The sequence below is a fragment of the Centroberyx affinis genome, unplaced genomic scaffold (assembly GCF_046629955.1).
Source record: "Centroberyx affinis isolate AG114_WGS23_722 - 3 ecotype Tasmania unplaced genomic scaffold, CSIRO-AGI_Caff_v1 ptg000277l_1, whole genome shotgun sequence".
Taxonomy (NCBI): domain Eukaryota; kingdom Metazoa; phylum Chordata; class Actinopteri; order Beryciformes; family Berycidae; genus Centroberyx; species Centroberyx affinis.
The window spans coordinates 142,781-165,431 of NW_027278956.1; the positions used below are offsets into that span (position 1 = coordinate 142,781).

General features: G+C 44.7%; 1 protein-coding gene across 9 annotated transcripts in view; it reads right to left on the minus strand.

Moving 5' to 3' along the window:
• Positions 1-2,551: 2,551 nt before the first annotated feature.
• The window catches only part of ppp1r12a (protein phosphatase 1, regulatory subunit 12A), a 50,774-nt gene continuing 30,674 nt past the window's right edge, over positions 2,552-22,651 (minus strand). The window contains exons 5-27 of one of the 9 annotated variants that reach the window (XM_071512272.1): positions 22,404-22,548; positions 22,208-22,282; positions 21,850-21,941; positions 21,516-21,673; positions 20,585-20,712; positions 18,868-18,975; positions 17,889-18,113; positions 17,339-17,430; positions 16,889-17,005; positions 15,634-15,786; positions 14,540-14,641; positions 14,161-14,322; positions 13,059-13,149; positions 12,203-12,382; positions 11,726-11,908; positions 9,932-10,039; positions 9,779-9,844; positions 7,575-7,591; positions 7,333-7,453; positions 7,101-7,205; positions 6,950-6,997; positions 5,765-5,815; positions 4,368-4,628 (exon numbers count right to left, since the gene is read on the minus strand). In XM_071512272.1, the coding sequence (XP_071368373.1) occupies positions 4,491-4,628; positions 5,765-5,815; positions 6,950-6,997; positions 7,101-7,205; positions 7,333-7,453; positions 7,575-7,591; positions 9,779-9,844; positions 9,932-10,039; positions 11,726-11,908; positions 12,203-12,382; positions 13,059-13,149; positions 14,161-14,322; positions 14,540-14,641; positions 15,634-15,786; positions 16,889-17,005; positions 17,339-17,430; positions 17,889-18,113; positions 18,868-18,975; positions 20,585-20,712; positions 21,516-21,673; positions 21,850-21,941; positions 22,208-22,282; positions 22,404-22,548 (2,665 nt within the window). In that variant the 3' untranslated portion in view covers positions 4,368-4,490. Of the gene's footprint in view, positions 2,645-4,367; positions 4,629-5,764; positions 5,816-6,949; positions 6,998-7,100; positions 7,206-7,332; positions 7,454-7,570; positions 7,592-9,778; positions 9,845-9,931; positions 10,054-11,725; positions 11,918-12,202; positions 12,383-13,058; positions 13,150-14,160; positions 14,359-14,470; positions 14,642-15,633; positions 15,787-16,888; positions 17,006-17,338; positions 17,431-17,888; positions 18,114-18,867; positions 18,976-20,584; positions 20,713-21,515; positions 21,674-21,849; positions 21,942-22,207; positions 22,283-22,403; positions 22,549-22,651 lie in introns of those variants that run through there. The other 8 variants (XM_071512254.1, XM_071512289.1, XM_071512297.1 and 5 more) reach the window with 8 other exon arrangements.

The following is a 22,651-nucleotide window of genomic DNA, read 5'->3' on the forward strand; positions in this document are numbered from 1 at the left end:
CTAAAACAGCCAAAAGATGAAGCTGTATGAAGACACTAATGCCTTATGCCTACTTTGTCAGTATATGAGCTTTTTTTAAATCAGTATCAAGCACTGAATTAATTTCCCATGCAATAGTTAAGTGTAAAGTTAAGCATTAAGTGAAAAAATAACACAATTGGATACTGAGTGGCTACAAAAACCCAGGCTACTGTAAAATCATGGTCAGTGCACCTGACTGGTCAACAATATGCAAAGCTGTGCACCATCTAGTGGTGAGACGCAGTATGGCAGCACACTAAAATGGTTCATCTGGTTTCCTGTCAGTGATGGAGCAGGTACACACAAAAATGGCAGCCTCCTGAGGTGAAAAAAAAGGTATAAAAGATATATAAATACACCACAAATTCTCAAAATAGCCTTTACAATTATTATCCTTCCATCTAAAGGCCTTACGTTCAAAAAAAATAAATCTTTTTATGTCTGGATTCCAGAGTGTAAACAAAATAAATCATTTATCATCTGGTACCAAGATCATTTTAACATATGGATGGGGGGAAAAGTAAGCATTTTCCTGCCATTTCATACATTTCAAGAAGAAAATAACCAAACGTGGGAACTTTACAATGTACAAGTTTATTTTTAATGAACTCTTCAGTGGTTGGTAGTCACAGCACAGCTTGCATGTATGAAGCCACACACCTATTTTACAAGATGACGGGAAAAAAAAAATAAAATAAAGAAAAAAACCATCAGAACAAAAACAAAAACAAAAAAAAAAGTTCTAAACCAAAGAAGTAGATGGTCAACAGTCCATCTGCAGCGACTTTTTTTTTCTTTTACTAAAATATTCTTAAAAGGCCACTGAAATGCATAAAATGTTTTCAGATGCATGGACTATTTGATGGTGGCAAGTTGCTTTAACCTGACATCAAGACTCCTCACATGGCATTGACAGTGCATGTAGACATTGTAAAAAGGACTGGGTTAGCGATACCTAAGATTTTTTTTTAGTGACAACACCTTGGCTATAATACTACAGCTTTTTAAAAAAAAAAAAAAAAAAAATGGAAAAAATGAACAGCACTCTTCCAAAGATACTGGATACAATGTGTGAAATGTAGTGAAGCAATTATTTTTATCTCACAATTATGTGAACACTTTTTTTTTTAAACTGGAAAAAAACAAAAAAAACAAAAAAGCACTGAACACTGCCAGCCATCTCATGTAAGAGAGAGGCCCTACTGTAATCCAATGTCTTTAGACTATAAAGGAAAAAAAAAAAATTTAAAAACACACCTTTTTGTCCTCTGGAATTTGTATACTTTTAATAGTAACAGACGGGAACCATAAACGCATGCCATGTGCTGGTCTCAAACAAATACATACAGGTATATACAGCATCACTCAGTACCTGCTAAAACAAAAAAGTGAGAAATACAGAGTATAAACTGACTACACTACAAACTTGAAAAAAAAAAAAAAAAAAAAAAAAAAAAAAGAGGGGGAGGAAGGTGAGCGATGGAAGCGGTGGAAGAGTGAAAAAATCCTACTTGTGATGGACTCATCATTAAAGCATTTTTTAAAAAGGAAAAAAAAAAAGAAAAAAGAAATAAATGCATATTGCACATACAGTGAAAGCTTAAATTCCACCAGGTCCGCCTCGATCGGTAAAGCGAGAATTCGATTTTTTTTTTTCCCTCTTGGAGGAAGACGCACAGAGGTACGGGGGGGGGGGCATGGAGAGAGGGAGGAGGGGTGTGTTTGAGTGTGTGTGTGTGTGTGGAGGAGGGTAAGGGGGCAAACGAGGAGAGGAGGCGATCACTTGCAGTTGATGTGGGGCAGAAGTGGCACTTGGGAGGGTGGTGGTGGTGGTGGTGGGAGGGAGGGTGGTGGTGGTGGTGGGGGGGGGGGTGAAAAGACTGCACAGCACACAACACTTACACAAGGAAGAGGAAAAAAAATGACATCAAATAAAGAGAGATCGTGGCACAAATAAAAAAAAAAAATCAGGTGTTGGATAATAACTGTTCTTCAGTGACAGCCAAGAGAGAGAGAGAGGGCGAGAGAGAGTGTGAGAGAGAGAGAGAGAGGGCGAGAGGGGGAGAGAGAGAGAGAGAATCGATGCGAGTGTTTCTTTTATCTCTTTTATGTACAACTAAGGCTTATTGGTTAAATAGTTTTCTCAGGCTTCCCCGCCCACGATGCTTTTTGACATGCTGATCACTCAACCCTTCTTTCCTTTTGCTCTGTAAACTCATGGTTCTATCTGGACAGCAGCCACAGAATCAAGTGGATTATAATCTAAGGGGTGGCACAAGGGGTGGGGGGGGGTTGGGTGGGGAGTGGATGAATGGATGGATGGGTGGATGCTGCAGCGGTGGAGGAGCAAAGAGATAAGAGCTGGGAGAGAGGAGAAAACGGGGAACAAAACCAACAAAAAAAAAAAAAAAACAGGAGTCTCGTCTCTGATGTCTGTTGCAATTAATATCTAAATGTGCAATTCCATTAGTCACTGCCATGGGGGAGTGGGGGTGCAGAAGACGGGGCGGGGGGCGGGGGGGGGGGGGGGTCTGTTCTACTTGGAAAGCTTGCTAATGACTCGAATGAGGGCTCCGTTCTCGTCCTTTAGTCTCTGGTTGTCTGCTTTCAAGTCTGGTAGCGTCTGGAAGAGAGTAAAAGAAAACAGAGTGGGGGAGGGAGAGAGAGAGAGAGGGAGAAGGCTTAGACGGGTCTTGACAGATACATGGTGCTGTTAACCAGTCAGGCCAGTTTTACAAACTGTTAATTGCAGCGTGTGTCAGCAATCTTGGACCAGTCACACAGCATCTCTCAATCTTTTTTTTTCTCCTTTTAAAAAAAAAAAAAAAAAAAAAAAATCACATCCTTGTTCCAAGTCAGGAGAGAGAGAAATGAAGCGGGCACACCACAGGCCAAAGTTCCTGATGAATAGCCATGCAGAACCTGAACGGCTGCTGAACTGGCAGCCGGCAAACAAGCCGTCTTTAAAATACACAGCAGAGCAAAACGATAGAGAGTCACTCCTTTATTTGACCCAAACAAAAAGTTCACATCTAGATCCTGTTGTGGCGTCCGCAGTGACGCTCCATCATGTCTGATAGGCAGACAAAGCACACACCACATCATCTATTTATAGCTGAACTTCCAAGGCATAGTGGGTGAACACCTACACTCGCCTTTCAGATGGCTGTGACTGCAGGAGGAGTCATGATCCACTACTGCACTTTTGCTGTTGTGGAAAAGCTTGACATTTCTCTTTATTGGATTCTAAAGTCTGAAATGTGCTATAATGACCTGCAAAAACCTGAATTGCTAAAAAAAAAAAAAAATCAAAAATTCAATCACCCAGGCGGTGGGATGCATTTCATTCTACATGACTAGAGACATTACTGTGCAAAGTCTAAATGGTTCTTTAAAAAAGTATTGTCAGCTGGCGTTTCCTTTCAGCAGCGTAGTACAGAAGCTACGGGGGCGAGTGCTTCAGTCAGTAATCATGTTCCAATTATTTTCAGAGGTCCCCTATTGACACACGGCACTGAGAGAAGACTGCAGTCCACTTAAAAACAAACTATCGCACAATGATTACAGATGACAATCAACCGACCTGTTGGTTAATTCGCCATACTGCAGCACCGCTGCATGGCAGGCAAGCCCTCGTCTAATATTTGTGCTCGTTACTGACCAAACAAGTCGCTACACCTGCAACCGAATGAACCTGTTTGCCGCATGCAATTGACCCAAGGCTTTGTTGATGTCATCTGTGAAATTAAACTTGGGGAGGTACAGAGGAGGGGGGAAAGAAAAAAGTTCAAGTCTCTGAAGGATGTGGGCCACAGGTTGATGCAAAAAAGGAAGCCACTTCATGCAAAGAAGCCAGAACAAGCCAAACTGAACAACGGCGCTCCCTGATGGAAGCATCAAAACTACAAATTGTACAAAAAAGGACACTTTCCTTTACAGTACTTTGAAATAAAACATCAGATAAAAGATAAAGATTCCACTACTGCACTGAGTAATCAAAGACATTTTTAGTAAATTTTGGTTTGATCTGACAGCAGTAATGCAACACCTGCCGGTCTGAAATGATACTTACCTTACCCTTCCCCCCCCCATTGTAAACATGTTAACTATTATGACTTATGGGGACATTTTCCTATGTCGTGAAGTGTGGAAAGCATCTGATAGTTGTGTACTGTAAAAGGAGAGTGCCCTCTTGTAATAAACAAAAAAAAAAAAACACGCTCCCCAATGTGAAAAACCAAGAGGTCTGGGGAGGCAGAGGGGGGCGGAAAGGGGAGTAAATTCAAAACCAACGATGGTTGGGCGGCTGGGCACCTGCCTGTCTATGGGTGCGGGGCGGAGCGCAAATGGAGCATGAGAAGGATGGGGTTGGGTGGGGAGGAGAGGTGAGAAGGAGGAAGAGGAGGAGGAGGAGGAAGAAGAGGAGAAGGTGGTGGTGGTGGACGGACGGACGGACGGACGGACGTGGCTTAGAGGTCGACGGCGGGCAGCTGGCTGCAGGCGGACTGGGAGAGCTTTGCCACCACGCGGGCCAGCGCCCGGTTCTCTGCCTGCAGCCGCTCCTTAACCTGCCGCAGGGCCTGAACCTGCTTTACCTGGGGGAGGTTCTGCAGGGGGGGAGAAAACAACAACCACAACACAGGAGGAGAGAGAGAGAGGGAGAGGGAGAGAGAGAGGGGATGGAAGGAGAGAGCGAGAGTAACAGAAATGGCAGAGGAGGAAAAGGGGAAAATGTTAAGAGGGTTCCGAGAAATTAGAGAGAGAGAGAAAGGATTAGAGAAAGACAGGACAATATAAATTAACAGAGAAGAGGGGCCGAGAGAAGAAGAAAAAAAAAAAAGGGAAAACAGAAAAGGAAGATTGTTAGAAAATGGGGACAGATTTTGGAAACCGAAGGAATGATAAAGAGCTTTCCGCTTCGGCGTGTTTGAGCTGTCGATCTACGCTAGCGGAGGAGAATAGAAAGAGACAAGAGATAAGGTCGGCCAGCTGCCTAGGACCGAGGAATAAACACACTACGTTATCACAGTGCTGGGAAGAACACTTGCTGACTAGGGTGTAATGGATTTGGATTTTCTGCTTTCCAAGAAAAGGGGACGTTTAATTGGTCGTCTCTTCTGAAGAGCTTAAACCTTACGTCAACATAGATTACAATGGTTGACCTGAGATGTGCCCGGAAACAAAATCAGAGATGCACAGGTGCACATTCAGCAGCAACACGCTGGAGCTAAAAATCAAAGTCCAAAAATAATGAGTGGGGATGGAGGTGGGGTCTGTTGGATCCAAAACTGACACTGCTATGATATCAAATGGTTGATTTAGTGGCTCTAAGCACCCATATCAAGCTATCATTGCCTTATAAATCCATATCCGTTCTGTGTGAATGACCCATTACAAAGGACATGAACTGTCTACTTGTGAATAATGCTCAATTAAATCAGGCGGAAAGTAGATTCATGGCTAATCTACATTTAAGCGTTATTACATTTCAGATGACTCACCGCTGATTTTACACCGAAAAAACGGATTAACCCAACTTATGCAGTGATCCATACTCAAGGACAAAATTGTAGTTTTCCACTGAAATTGTAAATAATAGAGTGCTAGATGTTGAGGTCTGAAGTACCAACTGCGTATTAGCTGTGATCCCGGCTCCGCTGGTGAATATCTTCTAAACCCCATCGCACAAACACAGAAAATGAAATGCAGTGTGTGTGTGTGTGTGTGTCATGCGAGATGCTACCTTGAGTTCCTCCTCCATCTCAGAGATCTTCCTTTCTAAAGCTCTTCTTTCCTGTGGGACAGAGGAAAACAGGTTCACCCGGGGTCCACGTGTGTCATGTGGACAATTAGCACAAACACACTTCAGCGCAGGCTCTACACACTGTGTACGATGAAGACAGGTGTGAAAGAGGGTGAAGGATGGAGCCAGAGCACACGCTTGAACACACACGTGACGTTGTGAGGTGCCGGCAAGCCACAACCATAGCCCTACATGTTTAGACCTACATGTTCAGTGATGTATGCGTAACTAACCAATGGCAGGCATGAGTCTGGAAATGGGGTAGTAGATGATGTTTAGAGGCTGCATTAGATGCCAAGTTAATGAAATGACTCATGGATAGAGAGGCTGGACTGGTCTTCTGAACAAAAAGGGAGATCCATGCAGTATGAAAAAGGCCATGATACATGTGACACATGGAGGATGATCTGGCTAATGTTAGAGAATGGACTTTTATGCAATAACAAGGGATAAAGTTCACAAATCCATGGGATGCAGCTAGGGAAAATTTATTTTATTGCTCCTCTCAGCCGCCATCATGACTACTATAATTATGAATGAGTGAAAAGTGCATCAAAATGGTAATGAAAACGCATGCGGAGATAGTTCCAACAGTAAATCAACAGTCCACTACTTCTATAGCCTGCACACACTGACACACACACACACACACACCACAATAAAAAAAAAAAACAGAACAGTTTTGAGAAGTGGTGACCACACGTTGCCTCCAAGATTCAAAAACAAGTGAGAGAGAAGGTGCCAGTGTTCTGGGTGGTGTGGAGGGCGGAGGTTCTCCTGAGGCCAGCTACAGGGGCTCGTGTGACATGACAGCCAGCAGCAGAAAAAGGCAGTAGACTGGTAAAATACTCAGGTTAAGATCATACCACCACCCAGATGATATTGGGGCCTGCTTGTTACCTTCAGACATAAACCCATTGGCATTATGTTACCACGCTGTTGAACCAGGTCTAATTCAGTTCAATCAAAATAATGGAAAGAAGGATTTCTGAGTTCAGTTCTTCAGTTTCAGAGATAACACATTTTTAGAAAGAGGAGAAGTTATAAAATACAGTAAAGATCAAAGAGTCAGAAATCAAGGAAAGACATTTGGAATAGAGGTTATTAAAGCTGGTGTGTCATTACCCTTTTCTCCATCTCAAGCTGTGACCGGTCGGCATAGCGCTCCTGCCTCTGCAATGAGGAAACAGCAGTTTGAGGGTTAGCGGACACATGGGGAAACATCCTAATTACCCCCCACCGGCTTATCAGCTGAAGCGGCGTGAGCCCAGCGCACCTGTGTGGCCTTCTCTAGCTGTAGCTTCAAGTCCGCCAGCTCCAGGTCTGTGTCGCGTAACTGGGCCTTCAGCTTCTCGTTCTCAGCTAGGATCTGCTCGTAGAGCTGATGGGAGGAGAAACACGCGTAACGCTCAACAAACCATTCAAACCAACAGCTGCGTGTGCACGATTGGTGCGGTTTACTTCATTGGGACGACTGGTAGCAGACTTTTACAAATAGCCAGATATACCTTCTTGTAGTCAGTGGCGTCGTCTCTGTCCAGCCTGCTCGAGTATGGCCTCCGACTCTCGCCGTAGCTGCGGCTACCAAGAGCGTCGTTGCGATCGTAGGATGAAGTGCTGCTCTCGTTCCTAAAATTATAATGACGGCATTTTGTTTCAAAAGGTTGTTTGTATAGCAACCCCATTGTAATAGGACCACATAACAGATGAAGGATAATATGGAGTATAACATGAAGGGGTATAAACATACCTGGACAGTCTGTCACTCTGAAAGAAAACAAAAACAGACAGTGAATTTTTGATGTCTTTAGATGTGTTCGAATGAAGCATTAGATACAACTGACAGCAGCTCACATTTGATTAAAGCTGTGACATGGATTGGTATTAAACTCTTACGTACAAAAAGACGACAAAATGAACAGTGAAATTAAATCAGATATGCTGTTCATTTAAAGCAGCTATTTCAGAAGCAGTGGGCTGAATAAAACTCTGCTTGCGGATTCTGCTCCAAGCTATAGCTTTTCTGTGTTTGTCTCAGCACCTGACCTTCCCTCCCCTGTGGCCAGCCTCCCACACACACACACACACTCCTGAACAGCTGCCATGCCTGCCAGTGCCTCGAGGCCAACTGCTGCTCCAGCCTCGCCTCGCTTGTGCTGCCCCAGCAGAGGGCCTCAGAATGGGACTAGACATCAGATAAGGTGAGGGGGGGGGGTCAGGGTGGAGGGCCAGGCCTCCAGCTATTTTAAAATTGCAGGCAGTTTCCTGAAGCAGACAGAGAGCGATTACAGAACACAGAGCTACAATTTGTGTCAAGGAGTCATGCGGGCCTTCGGGGGAAATGATCGACATGCAGTTGGAAGCATCTGATGCTCAAGGCTGGAGACGCACTACACAGCTTTTAGACGGATGTTAGCCACGATTTGGCCATTATGTCTGATTTTCGTGTTTTGAAGCAGATAATGGACAGTCGGCACCGATGATCTTGTAGTGTGTGACAGTTAAGGACTTTAACCTCTCGTCTCCCAGTCCAGTCAGAAGCATCATCATTACTTTGAGTCTTGGCATCCTCCTGTAGTGCGAGCTCGTCAACAATTCAAATCTGATCAGAGACCGGCAATAGCCAATGAGAGTTGAGCACAAAAGAAGGGAAAAAAAACTACAGGAAGGGTGGGAGGAAAATGCTCTTGTTCTGGTTCCTTGTTTCTAGTAATGCGACAGCTTGTGTTTTGGGAGGGTTGCATGACAAAAACAAAATCTGCAATCACCACTAGAAACGGTTCGACCATGTAGAGGACGGTTACTTTTAATAGCGAGTGCCAGGCTGGAAAGGAGGAGACGGAGCTTTTCCTGAACGCTTTCCCATCCATGCGGAGATAATTGGCCGTTTCCTATTTAGTGCTTCATTGCTGCTCCACCCTATTGTACTGCCCTGCAACAACTGAGATCCACGCTGGCTGGCGGGCTGGCAGCTCCGTCTCCCCTCCTCCTCCTCCTCCTCCTCCTCCTCCTCCTCTCCCCGCTGAGCGTCTGATGTGAAGCCAGGTACCCGGGCAAACTACTACTGTCTGCTCTCTCCGCAACGCTGCACAGGACACTCCCATTCAAACAGGAAGCTCGCCCAGCCAGGGAGATTTCCACAACACTGCCCTTTCTGTGGCCCTTCCACGCTCCAAGAGGGGGGCCCTGTATGCATTGAACTGTATTTGACAGCTTCTTTATTGTTTTCGGTTCTATTTTAGGGACTGGAATGTGAAACGCAACACAAATTCCTTATTTACTTTATTTACCTCAATTCAAATCGTATTGTTCCAGCTTTTAACAATTACTTCATGTTGTAAAAAGCGCAGAGTGCTTGTTGGATGTTTTGGCCAAAAACAAAGAAATCTCAATTCTGACATCTCACTGTTGGCAGACAAATGGCGTACACCGAGGGTTCAGGCGTGTTTTCGTTCCCTCTTAATCACCAAACTGTCTTGAACTTGGAATTGGACAACCTTTCTGCCCCCCCGATTCCTGTGTGTGCCCTGACCCCATTGAGCCAGATTTCCTGTCCGTGCCGCTTGTTTTGAGACCTACTGATCTGTGGCCGAGACTGCTTTTGGTCCGCAAGGTCACCTTAGCAACCAGACAATCACAGGAAGATGGAAACGGGGGGAACAATAAAAATTCAAAGGCCGCAGACAGACAGAAGGGAAGATAAGAGGGAGGGAGGGCAGGGGAGGAACTCATAGCTGCACGGGGTAGACTCGGACAAATCAAAGACTAGTAATACTTGCTTGACCTTGACTATATTAGTCAAAGTTAAAATCAAACCAAAGTCGAGCCCTACAAGAAAGGTGATAGCACTCCCTTGATTTGGATGTCAGATGGGAGGGTTCCTACTTAAAATTCAGCAGTTCCATCTACTCTCTGCTCCGTCTGTGTGGGCAGGTGTGTGGGTGCTGAGGTTACCTGGGGCTCTCCCTTGGTGCTGCCCTCCTCTGAGTCGGACTGCTGGTCGGGGTCATTTTCATCACTCTGGAATTAAAAAAACACAGACAGGAGGTCACACACAACATTTCTAAATGTTTAAAATACTTAAAACACAGCGTGCGAGTCTCTTACATCTTGGGTCCAGAAGGAAACCCCAGTGGAGCGTCTCTTCTCGCGGGGCCGCCTGCGATCCCGTATGGAGCGGGGCTGAGACTTGTCCTCTCCCTCCTTCTCCTCCTCCTTCTTGTCTGTCTCTGTCCATACATACATGATGATGTTGTCATGATACCAAAATTTGACTTCGATACCACTACTAGCCCAAGTGTCACTATTTTTATTGTAAAACAACACCCGGAATCAATAAAATAACATGAAATAGTAGTTAATATGCAATGATTATACAAGTAAACTTTATTTCCCCCCACCCCCCATTCAATAGCTGTTGATAGTTATTCTGAAGGGATGAACACAAACTTAAATAATTGTTTCCTGCAGGACAACTTCCCTTGCTCTCGCATGTTAACCTTATATCAGCAGTCGTACAAACAAAAAAACTGATAATGTTAAATCAAAGGGAGCATATTTTTCTGATATAATGCAAGGCAAACTTGATCTGTGTGTAAATCCCTTTGTACTGCCATTTGCATTTGACCTGAGCACTGCAAATTGACCCTTTTTATTGTGACTTCAACAGCTAGCGAATTGAAGTAATCTTAATAGGAATGCGGACTTTAATAATGTGAAAAGTTCAGGTCAAACAATGCATTTATTTGACTGCACTAGGCACGATTAGGACAACAACCGAGTTGGCCTGAGTTCAGAGGAGAAAGCTTTGGTCGTGGGAGAACAAAGTGGTCACTGTTTCCTTCAGTGGGACGGACTGAAGCTGCCTTCTATTTTCCCAGGGATGCTTCATGGCTATATTCGTTAAAAGAAGAGCTACTTAATTTAAAAAGGCAACTCAATCCCTTTCTTTCACCGTGCCCTTAATCAGCATGTGGCAGCCTGCCTGTGTGAATCTGGGCCTGTGGGGACAAATGCCAGAGCCAGGTGGAATTCAGCAGAACCTGTCTGTGCATCAACAGCTTTATATTAGAAGGGATACTGTAGCATTCTTCATTTTGGTCTGCTATTTAGGTTTCAGTGTATTGATACTTCAGCAAGCCTAGAAACATCTTGCTAGCACTCCTATTTAAAACCACATGATAGTGGTTTGCTGGTAGCTGCTGCAACTTTGCTTCCATTTTGATTGGCAAAGCTGGGGACACACTACATAACTGAACAGACTGAAAGATTGATCATCACACGCTCACCGACTCCATCTTGTGGCACACACACTCTAATGCTAGTTGGATTTGGGGATCACACATTACCCGATTTCTGAAGCCATGTATTTTGTCTTAATGCCAATTAGATAACACGTTCTTATTTGAAAGCATGTGAAAACTGAAATGTGGATCATATAAATCGCTTCTATTGACTCTACAAGAGTCAAGTTTTTTATGTGTTCTTCTAGGTTCACCAGTGGGCCTCTATAACAACGAGGTGGTGGTATTCTACTTGTCAGTGATCTTCCAACAGATAAGGTTAGATATAGGCAGATTGCTTGCCTGCCTATATTTGACCTAGAAGTCATGTAGTGTATCCACATCTTAAACAAGCTAACAAAACCAAGACTTGGTCAACTGAGGGACCAATATATGAAAATGTTTCTTAACCCCGCATTAAATAAGTGCCTGGGGTACAGTGACATAACAGACCATAGATTATAACTCTTTAAAACTGTAAATATGGGCAAGGATTGTGTGTAGATAAGACCAATTTTCAGTATAGGATTTTAAAGGATCTTCAGTTTTAAGTATGTAGACTAATCTGTGTGAAAATGCACATCTCAGAACACTCTTTCCCCTCTGATTTGAGTAGCACAGTACGGTCTATCTGACCTTTTTCTGTATCCCTGGAGGAACGGCTATAGGAGGAGGTGATTCCCGTCAAGCTGTTGGGCCTGTTGAGGGAGCTGGAGGACAGGGTGGTGCTAGAGGAGGACGGGGTGGAGGCAGTGCTGACTGTGGAGGTGGTGTAGGTGGAGGAGGAGGAGGGCCGATAGCGCTGGTAAGTCTGGTAGGGAGAGAGACAGAGACGGATGACAAGGACAGTGCCGTGAAATATACCGGGTCTAAAAAGAGCCTGGAGAAGATACAGTGACCTGCTTTTGGAAAGTGGCTCAAGCTTCAATCATCCTTGAAACCTTGGGATGCTTTTGTGACCAAAGCATACTTCAAGGTTAAAGTACTTTTTCTTGTGTTTTTTCTGTTAATTTCATCCACCCCCTGTGTGTAGTAATACAACAACACAAGCACATTTGGTAAAGTATTTAAGTCGAATCGTGGATCTACTACGTACCTCTTCGAAGCTGCGGTACCTCGACCGGTAATCGTCCTCCTTGGTCTCCGTCTCCTTCTTCTCCTCCTGCTTCTCCTTGTCCTGCTTCTCTTTCTCCTCCTTCTCCTCTTCCCGGCTCCTGGTGGGGCGGCTCCTGCCGATGGTTTTCTCCGCCTCCTGGAGGTCGGTCAGAGTCACACCCTGGAGGAGGAGGAGGAGAGAGAGATTGAGCCTCTGGAGTCAGAACATTTGTTCACAGGTTTCCAATTTTTAAATCCACATTTGGATGAATTTACAAAATAGCACTCTCTGGTTAAAGATGAGGGAGGTTTATAACCAGAAATTCACTGTTCACATTTGCTCCCCAGTAAAACGTAAACACTCTAATAGGTCCTTTACGATGCTTACCTTGAGTGTCATCAGTTTTGAAACGCATTGGCTACAGAACAGTACAGTCCAAGAGTTTTAGCAGAAAAGGATGAAGCTCAAATTCTTTCAGCTTGTAAATGAGGAGCTCCTCATAAACGAGGAACACACAAAAAGTAACGTGTCAACCAGGATAACAACTTTCATTTACTTTTAACACAAACAAGTTCAGCTTTTAGCAAAACCATTTCATTGTACTGAATTCTGGTGGTTGGACTATTATGGCTGAAACAGTCTAGGACTATGAAATCATAATGTAAAACAGGGACACAGACAGCTCACCATTTGGTTTTGATGAAGGATTCCACTGTATTATTTTTGTTCTTTTGGGGGTTTTTTTTGTTTTTTTAGGAGACAACTTTTTTAGGAAAGAGAGAGGACTTAAATGGCCATATATGAAAGGTGGAATAGGTGTCTCAGAGGAGTGATGGGCATAAGCGTATTGACTGACCTGGGTGGACCTCCTGGACTGTCGAGCCTGTCTGGAGCGAGCTTTCCTCTGGGACTCAGACTCCTCGTCTCGCACTGGCGTCAGGTATGACCTGGCACACAAACACAGTTAACATCTTCTGTTAACATCTCTGCATTGTAATATTGTGGTAAAATCTGGTTGTTGAACCTTTCCTTAAGAGGTATCAAGCTAAACAGGCCACATAACTCGGGGAATCAAACAGTAAGGTTTCTCCCAGTCTGGAATATGCCTCTGTTAGCCACACAGCAATATGAACTCATTCAGTGCAGAGCCAAGCCTTGGCCTTGAGGAAAACGTGCAGCTTCTGCCCATCTTCCTTATAAGGAGAAGTCGCTGGAGCAGTTAGAGCTCAGTAACAGGCCTGCCCCACTCCCACCATGGCAGGTGGCTTATTTCAGCACTGTCACAGGAAGACATGCACTCAACCCCACTCAAACACACACACGTGCAAACCAGTGTGTACGCGTGCTTTCACACACAAACTCTCTCAGTCTCTCTCTCACACACACACTGTCTCTCTCCCTTCACATTGTGTACACAAAGCAGGAGATCACACACCCCATTCTCAAACAGAGGAAATGCATCCGGATTAGGGTTCGACGGATATGGGTTTCTCTTCAAGGCCACTGCTGATATTTTTGGATTGAAGCTGTCGAGACAATATTTTGTGCCGATATTCAAGTTCTTTAAGAAGTCAAGAATTGTATCTTTTGGCAGGAAAAAAGTCCCAAAAAAACAGTGGACACCATGGGACACGGGACACTAGAAGTCACCACTATGGTGCTATAACAATTGCAATAAAACATTCATGCATCCTCAATTTCAAACAAACTGTGTGATCCACCTCTGATATGATGAATGTGATACAGAGTGGCCAATACCTGATTTTTAATAAAAGCTCAATAGCAGCAAACCAAGTATCGGTCGAACCCTGATCCAGTTCAGATAAAACAGGAGTAACTTATAAAGTGATTGAAAATAACAATTTACGAGTATGTATTCAAATGTAAGGGTATACATGCATGAGCTTATGTACTGTGTCGGTTATAGGTGTGTGTGTGTGTGTGTGTGTGTGTGTTACCTGCGTCTTTCCCTGCCGTCAGAGCCAATGACAGTGCCAGTGGTGGTGGTAGTGGTAGATGTGGTGGTGGTGGTAGAGCCAGTGTTTATAGTGGGGATGACCGCAGCGGACTCCTTCTCTTTCTCCTTTTCCCTCTCTGCACTCTCCTCTGACCAGTACCTGTTCACACACACCGGTGGTTTAGGGTTCTGTTGTAGCCTGTCTTTATAAAGCTGATGTGTGTGGATTTGTGGAGGGATTTCAGGTGACAAAAACAACACTAACAAACACTTTTTGCCCGGCGGTGTAAATTTCTCTATAGGCCTGTAACCCGTACCTGCTGGTGAGACTGGTGGAGCCGGTGCGGGTGGAGGAGGAGCCCAGGCTGGAGAGCAGGCCGCGATGGCCCGTGGGCGAGGTAACAGATGAAGAGGTGGTGGTGGTGGAGGAGGAGGTGGTGGTCGAGGAGCTCAAGTCCTCGTGCCTTCTGCCAAAGGAGCCGCTGCGGGACAAAAAAAAAAAAAACGCCACACATACAAAACACTGTGTAGTCAGCGGGGGAGGGAGAGCGGGTGAAAGCAGGGCAACAGAGTCACGGATAAAACCATGATCCCCATAACTCGCATCACAATCATTAGCCATGATTATTTGTCTTGATGAAGAACTAAAATGTTTGAGAAATAAAGGAATGATAGAAGGGAGTGGAAAACCAGATTTGATATTCCACTTTCCCTCTTATATTCTCTGCGTTCTTCTCTTATTTTAGCATTAATAACAATTCTTCCAACAAAAGGTCGATCAAGCTTATGACACTCAAGGATTAATACATCGCTTTAAAGAGAGAAGCCCTCTTAAAACAAACTGCTATGATCTTTGACAGCTTAAATCAGAGTTTGAGAATTATGACCAACTCTCTCTGAAAGAACAATGACATTAATCGCTACTACCATCAAGAATTGTTCCACTTGCAATGAGGGGGAGGCAGAATTTGTGAAGGGTTTTTTCTTTCACATCAAAATTAGCTTTATCTAATAGTAGTGCGGACAGTAAAATTTGATTTGACAGGGAAATCTGAGTATGTTATAAAGCCAAGTTGGACTTGATGACATCAAGGTTTGGCACATTTATTTCTAGTTTTCCAAGAGACTTGTTCATCTTAACAAATCTAGACTGTACTGTCCAAGATCACAGGAATAGCATGAACTCCATTTTAAGATTTTTTGCTTTAATTATTTAGGTTTGAGAAAGATTTCAATTCATTTCTAAAAGCTGCTTCTTTGAAACATTATGGAAACTAATCGGAACCTGGCTGTGTCCCAAGGCTAGTCAAAAAAAACCAACATAGAGCATAATTTCCACAAGAGATCTTCCACTGTTCCTTTGGATATTAAGACTAACGCGGGAAAAACAAAACAAGTGGTAGGCACTCCGATACAGCAGAGAGAGACAGAGGTGGGTGTAGAGGCGGTGGGTGCCCGGGTGAGGCTGGTATACCTGCGGTAAATGCTGTAAGACTGGTAGTGGGAGGCGGGTGGCTGCCAGGGTTTAGTGTTACAGGTGTTAGGGTCCAAGCTGGAGGTGGACGAAGACTTGGCTGGCACGTCCCGCGTGCTGCCGCTCCGCCCTAGCGCTAGCGTATGGGACGTGCTGGCGTGTTGGCAGGCGGGTGGGCGAGAGAGGCATGTTAGCGGTGGACGCGCACACACACACACAAATATAAAAACACACATACACACACACATACAGATAAAAGACTATTAAGCTCCGACACTATTGGTGCATTCGTGTCATATGGGAATAGCTGTCAGAACGGTTAAAACACGTTTGAAGCCATTAAGATGCTGCGATTGAAGCTTTCTACAGACTTTTGTTGCATGTGATCACCTTTTTATGCTCAATGTGCTTAGTGATGCATTTGAGTTCTTGTTTTACAGCAAACCAAACACTGCAATGTCTACCATAAACAAAAATCCAGCCAATAGTTGTGTCCTGCCATGGAATTTTGAGAGCTGTGATCACAAAATGACTTGCGCAATGAAAATCATTAATTTTGCTTGTTTTATTTGGAATGAATATATCATTCCCTACACTTGACTCAAGTATTTCTTCACTGGTGATGTCAGAATTCAGGAAGGTGGAGAAATCAGGGATATCACCTCGAGTTCCAAGAAGTATTTACTTGACTCGAAAGCTGAAGTAAATGTTATTTTATTGGTATTTTGTAAGTAGGAAGCTCATATCTACCATCTTTCCCATATGACATGAATGCAGCATGTGTCCATGTCTAGGTTTTGTGCCATGAGAAATTGTGGGAATTGTAATCTTTTTGGGAGCCACCCAGGTAGCTGGGCCAAGTGATGTAATTTAATGCAAACGTACTGGCACAGCAACCTGACAGGACAGGTACAGTCATGCAACAGACTCTGTGGCAGTGACAGAGAAAGGCGTTGGGCTGATTTGCATGGCTTTCTCAGTAGCTGCTGTTGCGCATGGAAGCATGTACGTGCATGTCTCTAATGACATAATCTATGTGACATGTAGAGTAGAAGAAGATACTAAACAACTGTCAATGTTGTCTACATAGTGTTGTTAGTCAAGGGTGGTTATAGTCCAAAAGCTATGCAAGTCAACCTCGTAATGGATAATAAACCAGTCAGATCCGATGGAGCGGGGATCTGATGGCGAGATGATGGGGGACGGAGGTTTGGGAGAGGTTTGGGAGAGCTTTGTATGGCAGCGGGGGGCTAACCTGCGCTGGTAGCTGGGGGTTCGGTTGGTGGAGGCGCTTCCTTCGCTGTTCTTCAGGTCGTCGTCCCAGCGTCGCCGGGTGTAGGAGCCGCTACGTACCAGACTAGCAGCCGAGTCCCTGGGGAACCAGAGCTACAATAGCACCCCGGGGCTCCACAAACACAGATACTAACACTGTGGTAGATGTGCACTTTCATAGATTCTAGTAAAGTCTAACACTAGGTAAATGTCACCCTCATGAAACCCCATAAAAACTAACCTTTCCAAGTAGTAGATCTACGAAATCTATTGCTGCACAACAGTAACCAATACTACCAGCGGCTGCAGTAAGCCACACACCATGCAGAGCATCGAGAGCTTTTCCCTGCAACACACAGCAGTGGGCAGCAGGTGGCGCTCCTGCCAATGCATGTTTACACAGAGTCTGAGACACTTGGCCCCGGGACTTCACCTGTTCTCCTTCTCGTCGATGTCTGAGGTACTGGCCAGTCTCCTGGGGATGGTGGGAGCCACATATGCAAGCCGGGTTCCTTTGTCCTTTTCCTTTAGTCAGAGGAACAAACACAGCCCATGTTACTGACCATTTATGGAAGAGAGGAGAAGTCAAACGCCACTACCAAGAGCTTTCAGCTATCTGCAAAGATGGCAATTCAATCTCAATGAAAATTATTTGAGCTTTGACAGCAGTACTGCATTACATGACAGCCTCAAACCACCATATTAGCCTTATTGCAAATGATTTCTTCCTTTTCAAATCCATGCATATTGTACCCAGCTGTTAAGTAGGCACTCCAAAAGAAAAAAAGGAGCTTGTTATATGGCTGGACAGGGCCAGACAGCGATCAATTTTTTAACACTTAACTCGCACTCCTTGTTCTTTTAAAAAGGAATCACTTGAGGAGTATATCACAGACATTTTGATGAAAAGAAAGACAGAGGAGGGGGCAAAAAGAGAGGATGTGATGGCCCAATATTTGAGTGAGTGCTATGTCACTGCCGACCTTGTCTTTGTCCTTGTTGTCCAGGGAGGAGGAGAGGCGGGGGCTGGAGGCCGAACGCATCACCCCGGCCGTGTCCTTCTCCCGCTGAGCCTCCTTGGTGGCCGTGATCTCGGCCAGCGCGCCGTAGCTGCCGGTCTTCCTCAGGCCCAGGCGCCACGACGCCGGCGACTCGTCCTTCCTCTCCTCCTCCACTTTAGTCGAGACCTTCCCGGCGGGCTGGGCGACCTGAGAGGGAGGACGGGTGGGGTTGGGGGTTAAGTTCAATGAGTTAACTTTTCTAACAGCACAGAGCTGTTAAATGAGAGTTTTAGTCATCTTGGTGAGTAACACAAAGGTCAATCAGGTCAAAAACGGCAAGGGGGCCAGGTTTTGATTAATCTGCGGGAGCTGCGATTTCCTGGTTGGAATGGGAGTAGAGGAAGAGGACATTTTGAGGAGGGACATGCCAATGTCGGGAGAGGTACGATCACATCCAGATGTATAGTTGAGACATTTGCCCAGAGTCAAAATATACACTCCTGCACTGTCAAACGTTGGGCTCATTTTAATCCCGAGAACATGCTGTTCTCAGAAACGGATGCTGATTTTGTTAAAGAAATGCTCTTTGACAATGCGTGGAGACAGGATCCATTCAACCTGTTAGGGTTTAGAAGTCCGAGTCCTGGTATTTTCACACGACGTCTGGCTACGCATATTTTTGCAAAAAAACAAAATATCAAAAGAACATGACAGAAGAGGCGGACGACAAAGCACAGAAGCCACGCAGACACACAGTGAAAGCACAGTTTGGGACAGTGCGTTTGTTGATGCATGCCAAAACAACACCATGTGGGGTTGGTGAGTGGGAGTAAGCGGTACGGGGAGTTAAATTGGCGTCGCCTGGATCGGGCCAAGGTGGTTAGGGTTGTTACGTTGCTGTCAGTGCACAGGTGCATGATGTAGGACGAGAGGACAACTCTGGTGCACACCGATGTCTCACCATAAGTTTTTTGGGCGCAAGAGAAATGCCAGTTTTGCGCAAGCCTTGACGCCACAATGCAGGACAGCCTGGCTCCGCCACAGGCATGAGGGGAGTAATACAATCAGACTAAAGCCAACCAAGACAAGAGCCCAGGATGAGAAAGAGACAGAGACAGAAACAGAGAGAGGGGGAGAGGGAGACGGATAGAGAACAGTTGAGAGAGAAAAGGCCTGAATGAGATGGAAGCAGCAGCAAAAGAAACACACTTCATGACAAGGACAGAGATTTTTTTTTTTTTAAAGCCTGGTCACACCACACAATGTTTACTGCCACACCACTATCATTATTGTTCTCAGTTGGTGTGAGTGACAGCTCTGTTATGTATACAAGAGAGCCATGGAGAGGACAATAGACATTTGGTAGTGTCAAACTGGACATTGTTAATGTTTCGCCCACTCTTGTTAGACAGAGGACATTGTGCTGTGTGAGCGCTAGGCTTCATAGAAGGATTGGAATAAGAAGATCATTGTAAGACGATAAGTAGAATAAGAAATAACACTCAGAAAGTGATGGACTGGTGGACACTGATCGCTGGATGGACACGGACTAAAGGGTGCAATAAAAACAGAACGATACAGAATCCAATAAAGGTATGCTCCTATTTAAAGTGCTTCCGGAGGAGATTAATGCTCGACACTGAAATGTTAACTCAGTCAGCAGGCGGTGTCTGGTGTCGCTGACTTAATGCAATAAGCGTCATGGCTTCATTGTGTTGTCCTGACATTTTCTGCTCTCAATTTATGTTACTGCTGTATTTTAGCAGAACCGTCCATATTTCTTAGAACTAACTGTTCATCAAAACATGAAAAAACAGCTTTCCAACAGCTACAGATAATATGACATAGGATCACCGTTTCAGCCGACATCAGAGAAGATGACCAGGCACATATAGGTTAAATGCTTGGCCTAATCTTGCCAGCAGAGGGCAGCAGTCTCACAAGGGAAAAGAAAAAGAACACCAGCCCTCATTGTATTCATTAACAACCAACACAATTCACTGCTCTGTACACTACAGCCTCCTGATGTCCCAACTCTGAGCCAAACAGTCTTATAGTAAACTGTTAACAGTGTTGGCTACCAATCATCCCCCTTGCGCAGCCCGTTTCCATGTTTGTTAAAAACCAGAGACGACTAATCGTAACTCTCGCTCTCAGGGGCTCGGTGACGTTTTGTTAGCTTTCTGCACTCAATGTACCGCAACTTCGAGAGCAAATCCCCACCAAGCACTACTACTCCTGCGATGGCCTGGAGTATGAACTGCAACCTCATTTATGTAAACCCCTGTATCTTCACCCGGCTGTGAAATTAGGTTTGTGTTCATGGGGGAGATAAACTAAATAGATGGTGAATTTTATTGATTTGTATACACAAAGAGGCACCGACATGTCTCGCTAGTGCTAAGCTCCCCAGGGCCTCACGTAGTAGGGGAGGTACCGTTACGGCTTGGAGTGATGCAAGGGTAGCGTAGTGACATGATTACATCATCACTGTGCTGCAGTGTTTAATTCCCACCCCCAAGCTCCTTCATCGGCGCTCAGAAACTGCTTGTTCGTTTGGAGTGAAATCTGTCTGCTGGAGGGCCGATTAATAATGTCCAGAGCTGGTTTGGTGCCAGCGATGTGGCGGCTTGTCAGAGCAGGCTGGGGATGAAGCAGACCTGTCCACCAGGCCGTACCTTCTTGACCGGTGAGGCGGGGGTCGTCACCTGGTTGGTGGGGCTGGTCGGAGACGACACGGTGATGCTGGCCGGCCCAGGCGTCGTGCTGTTGCTGTTGCTCACTGGCGGGGAAGGCTTGCTCTTGTCTGGAAGATGAGGTGTAAGAATTGTCAATGGCAATGAATAGTAATAAATGAACAAATACAGACTTTGTACATTCCCACGGCACACTGGATGACGTATAGACTTAATGAGCAGCTTATTTGAAGGTGATAGCTCACTGGCTCCATAGTTGATCAGTTGCCTTAAGCTCTTAATTCTCTGTGCAGAATACAGCAACATTAGGCCACTTGGCTTGCTAGTTAACATTAGCAACTGAACTGTAAGCAACCATAGCTTAGATCGCATTATATACATAAAGAGAAGTATTGCTTACTACTGGCAGAGTTGGTGTAGTCGTTGGATTATAAAAACACTGAATAATATATAACGCCACTGCATCATAGCAGTGCTTGTAAACAAATCAACTAAGAACCCAGTACAAGTAAATTCTCTTGTTGTGTGACATCATCTCAACTATATTTGCATACAAGAAGAGGACTATGGAAGCGGTGTGAAAAATCACAGCTAAGCTAGTGACTTTTCCAAAATACAACTTTTGTTATTTCGATACTGTTCAATAAAGAACAGCACGATTTGTACAAAATGTCTTATTACCCACAAGTATAGAGGAGTGAAGCGCCTGTTGTCTCACTCCTGACTCACTGGCAAAAATGTGGCTCTTTTTCACCAAAACACAGTGGTAAAAATGCTGATGAGTCAAATTCTAAGTGGGTCATTTAAATAAAATGAACAGAGAGCGCAGCGGCCTCAGACCAGATTTAGTGATTCCACACGGCAAGTCTAAAATCAGACACTTGTGGGTTTCACACACAAATACACACAGTACCTGCTTCGGTCTCCGACTCCGAATCTTCCTCCTCCTCTTCCTCGCTGGAGCAGCTCGACTCGTCCTTCTTCCCCTCCTCCTCTTCATCCACCTTCTCCGGTTCCAAGGCCTCGATGCGTGGGGCGCTCTTCTCTGGCTCCAGAAGCAGCGTCTCTTTGCTTCAAGACATAAAAATAACAAAATTAGGACAGAACCACAGCATCAGTACAGTGCAGTGCAGTGCATGGAAGTTTACTCAGTCACACCCATGCTAAAGGCAGGTATATAAAGCGTTCAAAATCATTTGGTAAACACTGAATGGCATTTATGAAGGAGATTTCAAGTGGTAATTTACCTCTTGAGTGGTTTCAGTGGTTGGTTGTTGTCCCCTGGGGTTGTTGTTTCTATCAAAGGAGACTTCTTAACATCTTTCTTCTCACTCATCAGCTGAAAGAAAGAAAACGCCAATCAGCAATGCCAACAGAGCCAAAAGACAATTTGTAGGGCACTTCCATCCAGCACAGACAAAGAAATCAGATAATAAAAAACAAGATTTATAGGTTTCACGCATTCTCACTCAATCAAGGGCTTCCACATTATTTAAACTGAAACTATTCAAATAACTCTTTAGCTTCATCCTGCATTAAAATGGGTAGCTGGGTTTGTTTGTGCAGATATAAGCTCTTATGCAATCAGCAGCCAGGGAGACTTACCAGATTCTGTTTCTTTTGTAGTTCTTCTAAGTAGCCCAGAACATCTTCGTCTGCTACATCAAACGCCGTCTGGCCCTGAGGGGGAAAAAAATAGCGCACACACCGTTCTCAGAAATGCCGTTATGAAAGCGGATTATACAGCGCTAAACGATAGGTAGATGAGTAGTCATGTTAGTTCCAGAGACTGGGTACTCACCACTTTATTGATGAGGTCCATGTCACATAGGTTCTCCACCAGTATTCTACATGCCTCCTCTTTGCCCCAGTGTGCTGCTGCATGGAGAGGAGTCCAGCCGTCATAGTCCTTAATATTTACATCATACCCTGCTTGGATTAAAAGCCTGCACAACGGGGAGGGAGGGTGAGAGGGAGGTCAACAAAAATAGTTTTCGTTAGAATTAGCAAATCTGGTTTTCTTGGATTTGGTTCTGCAAACTAATCTGG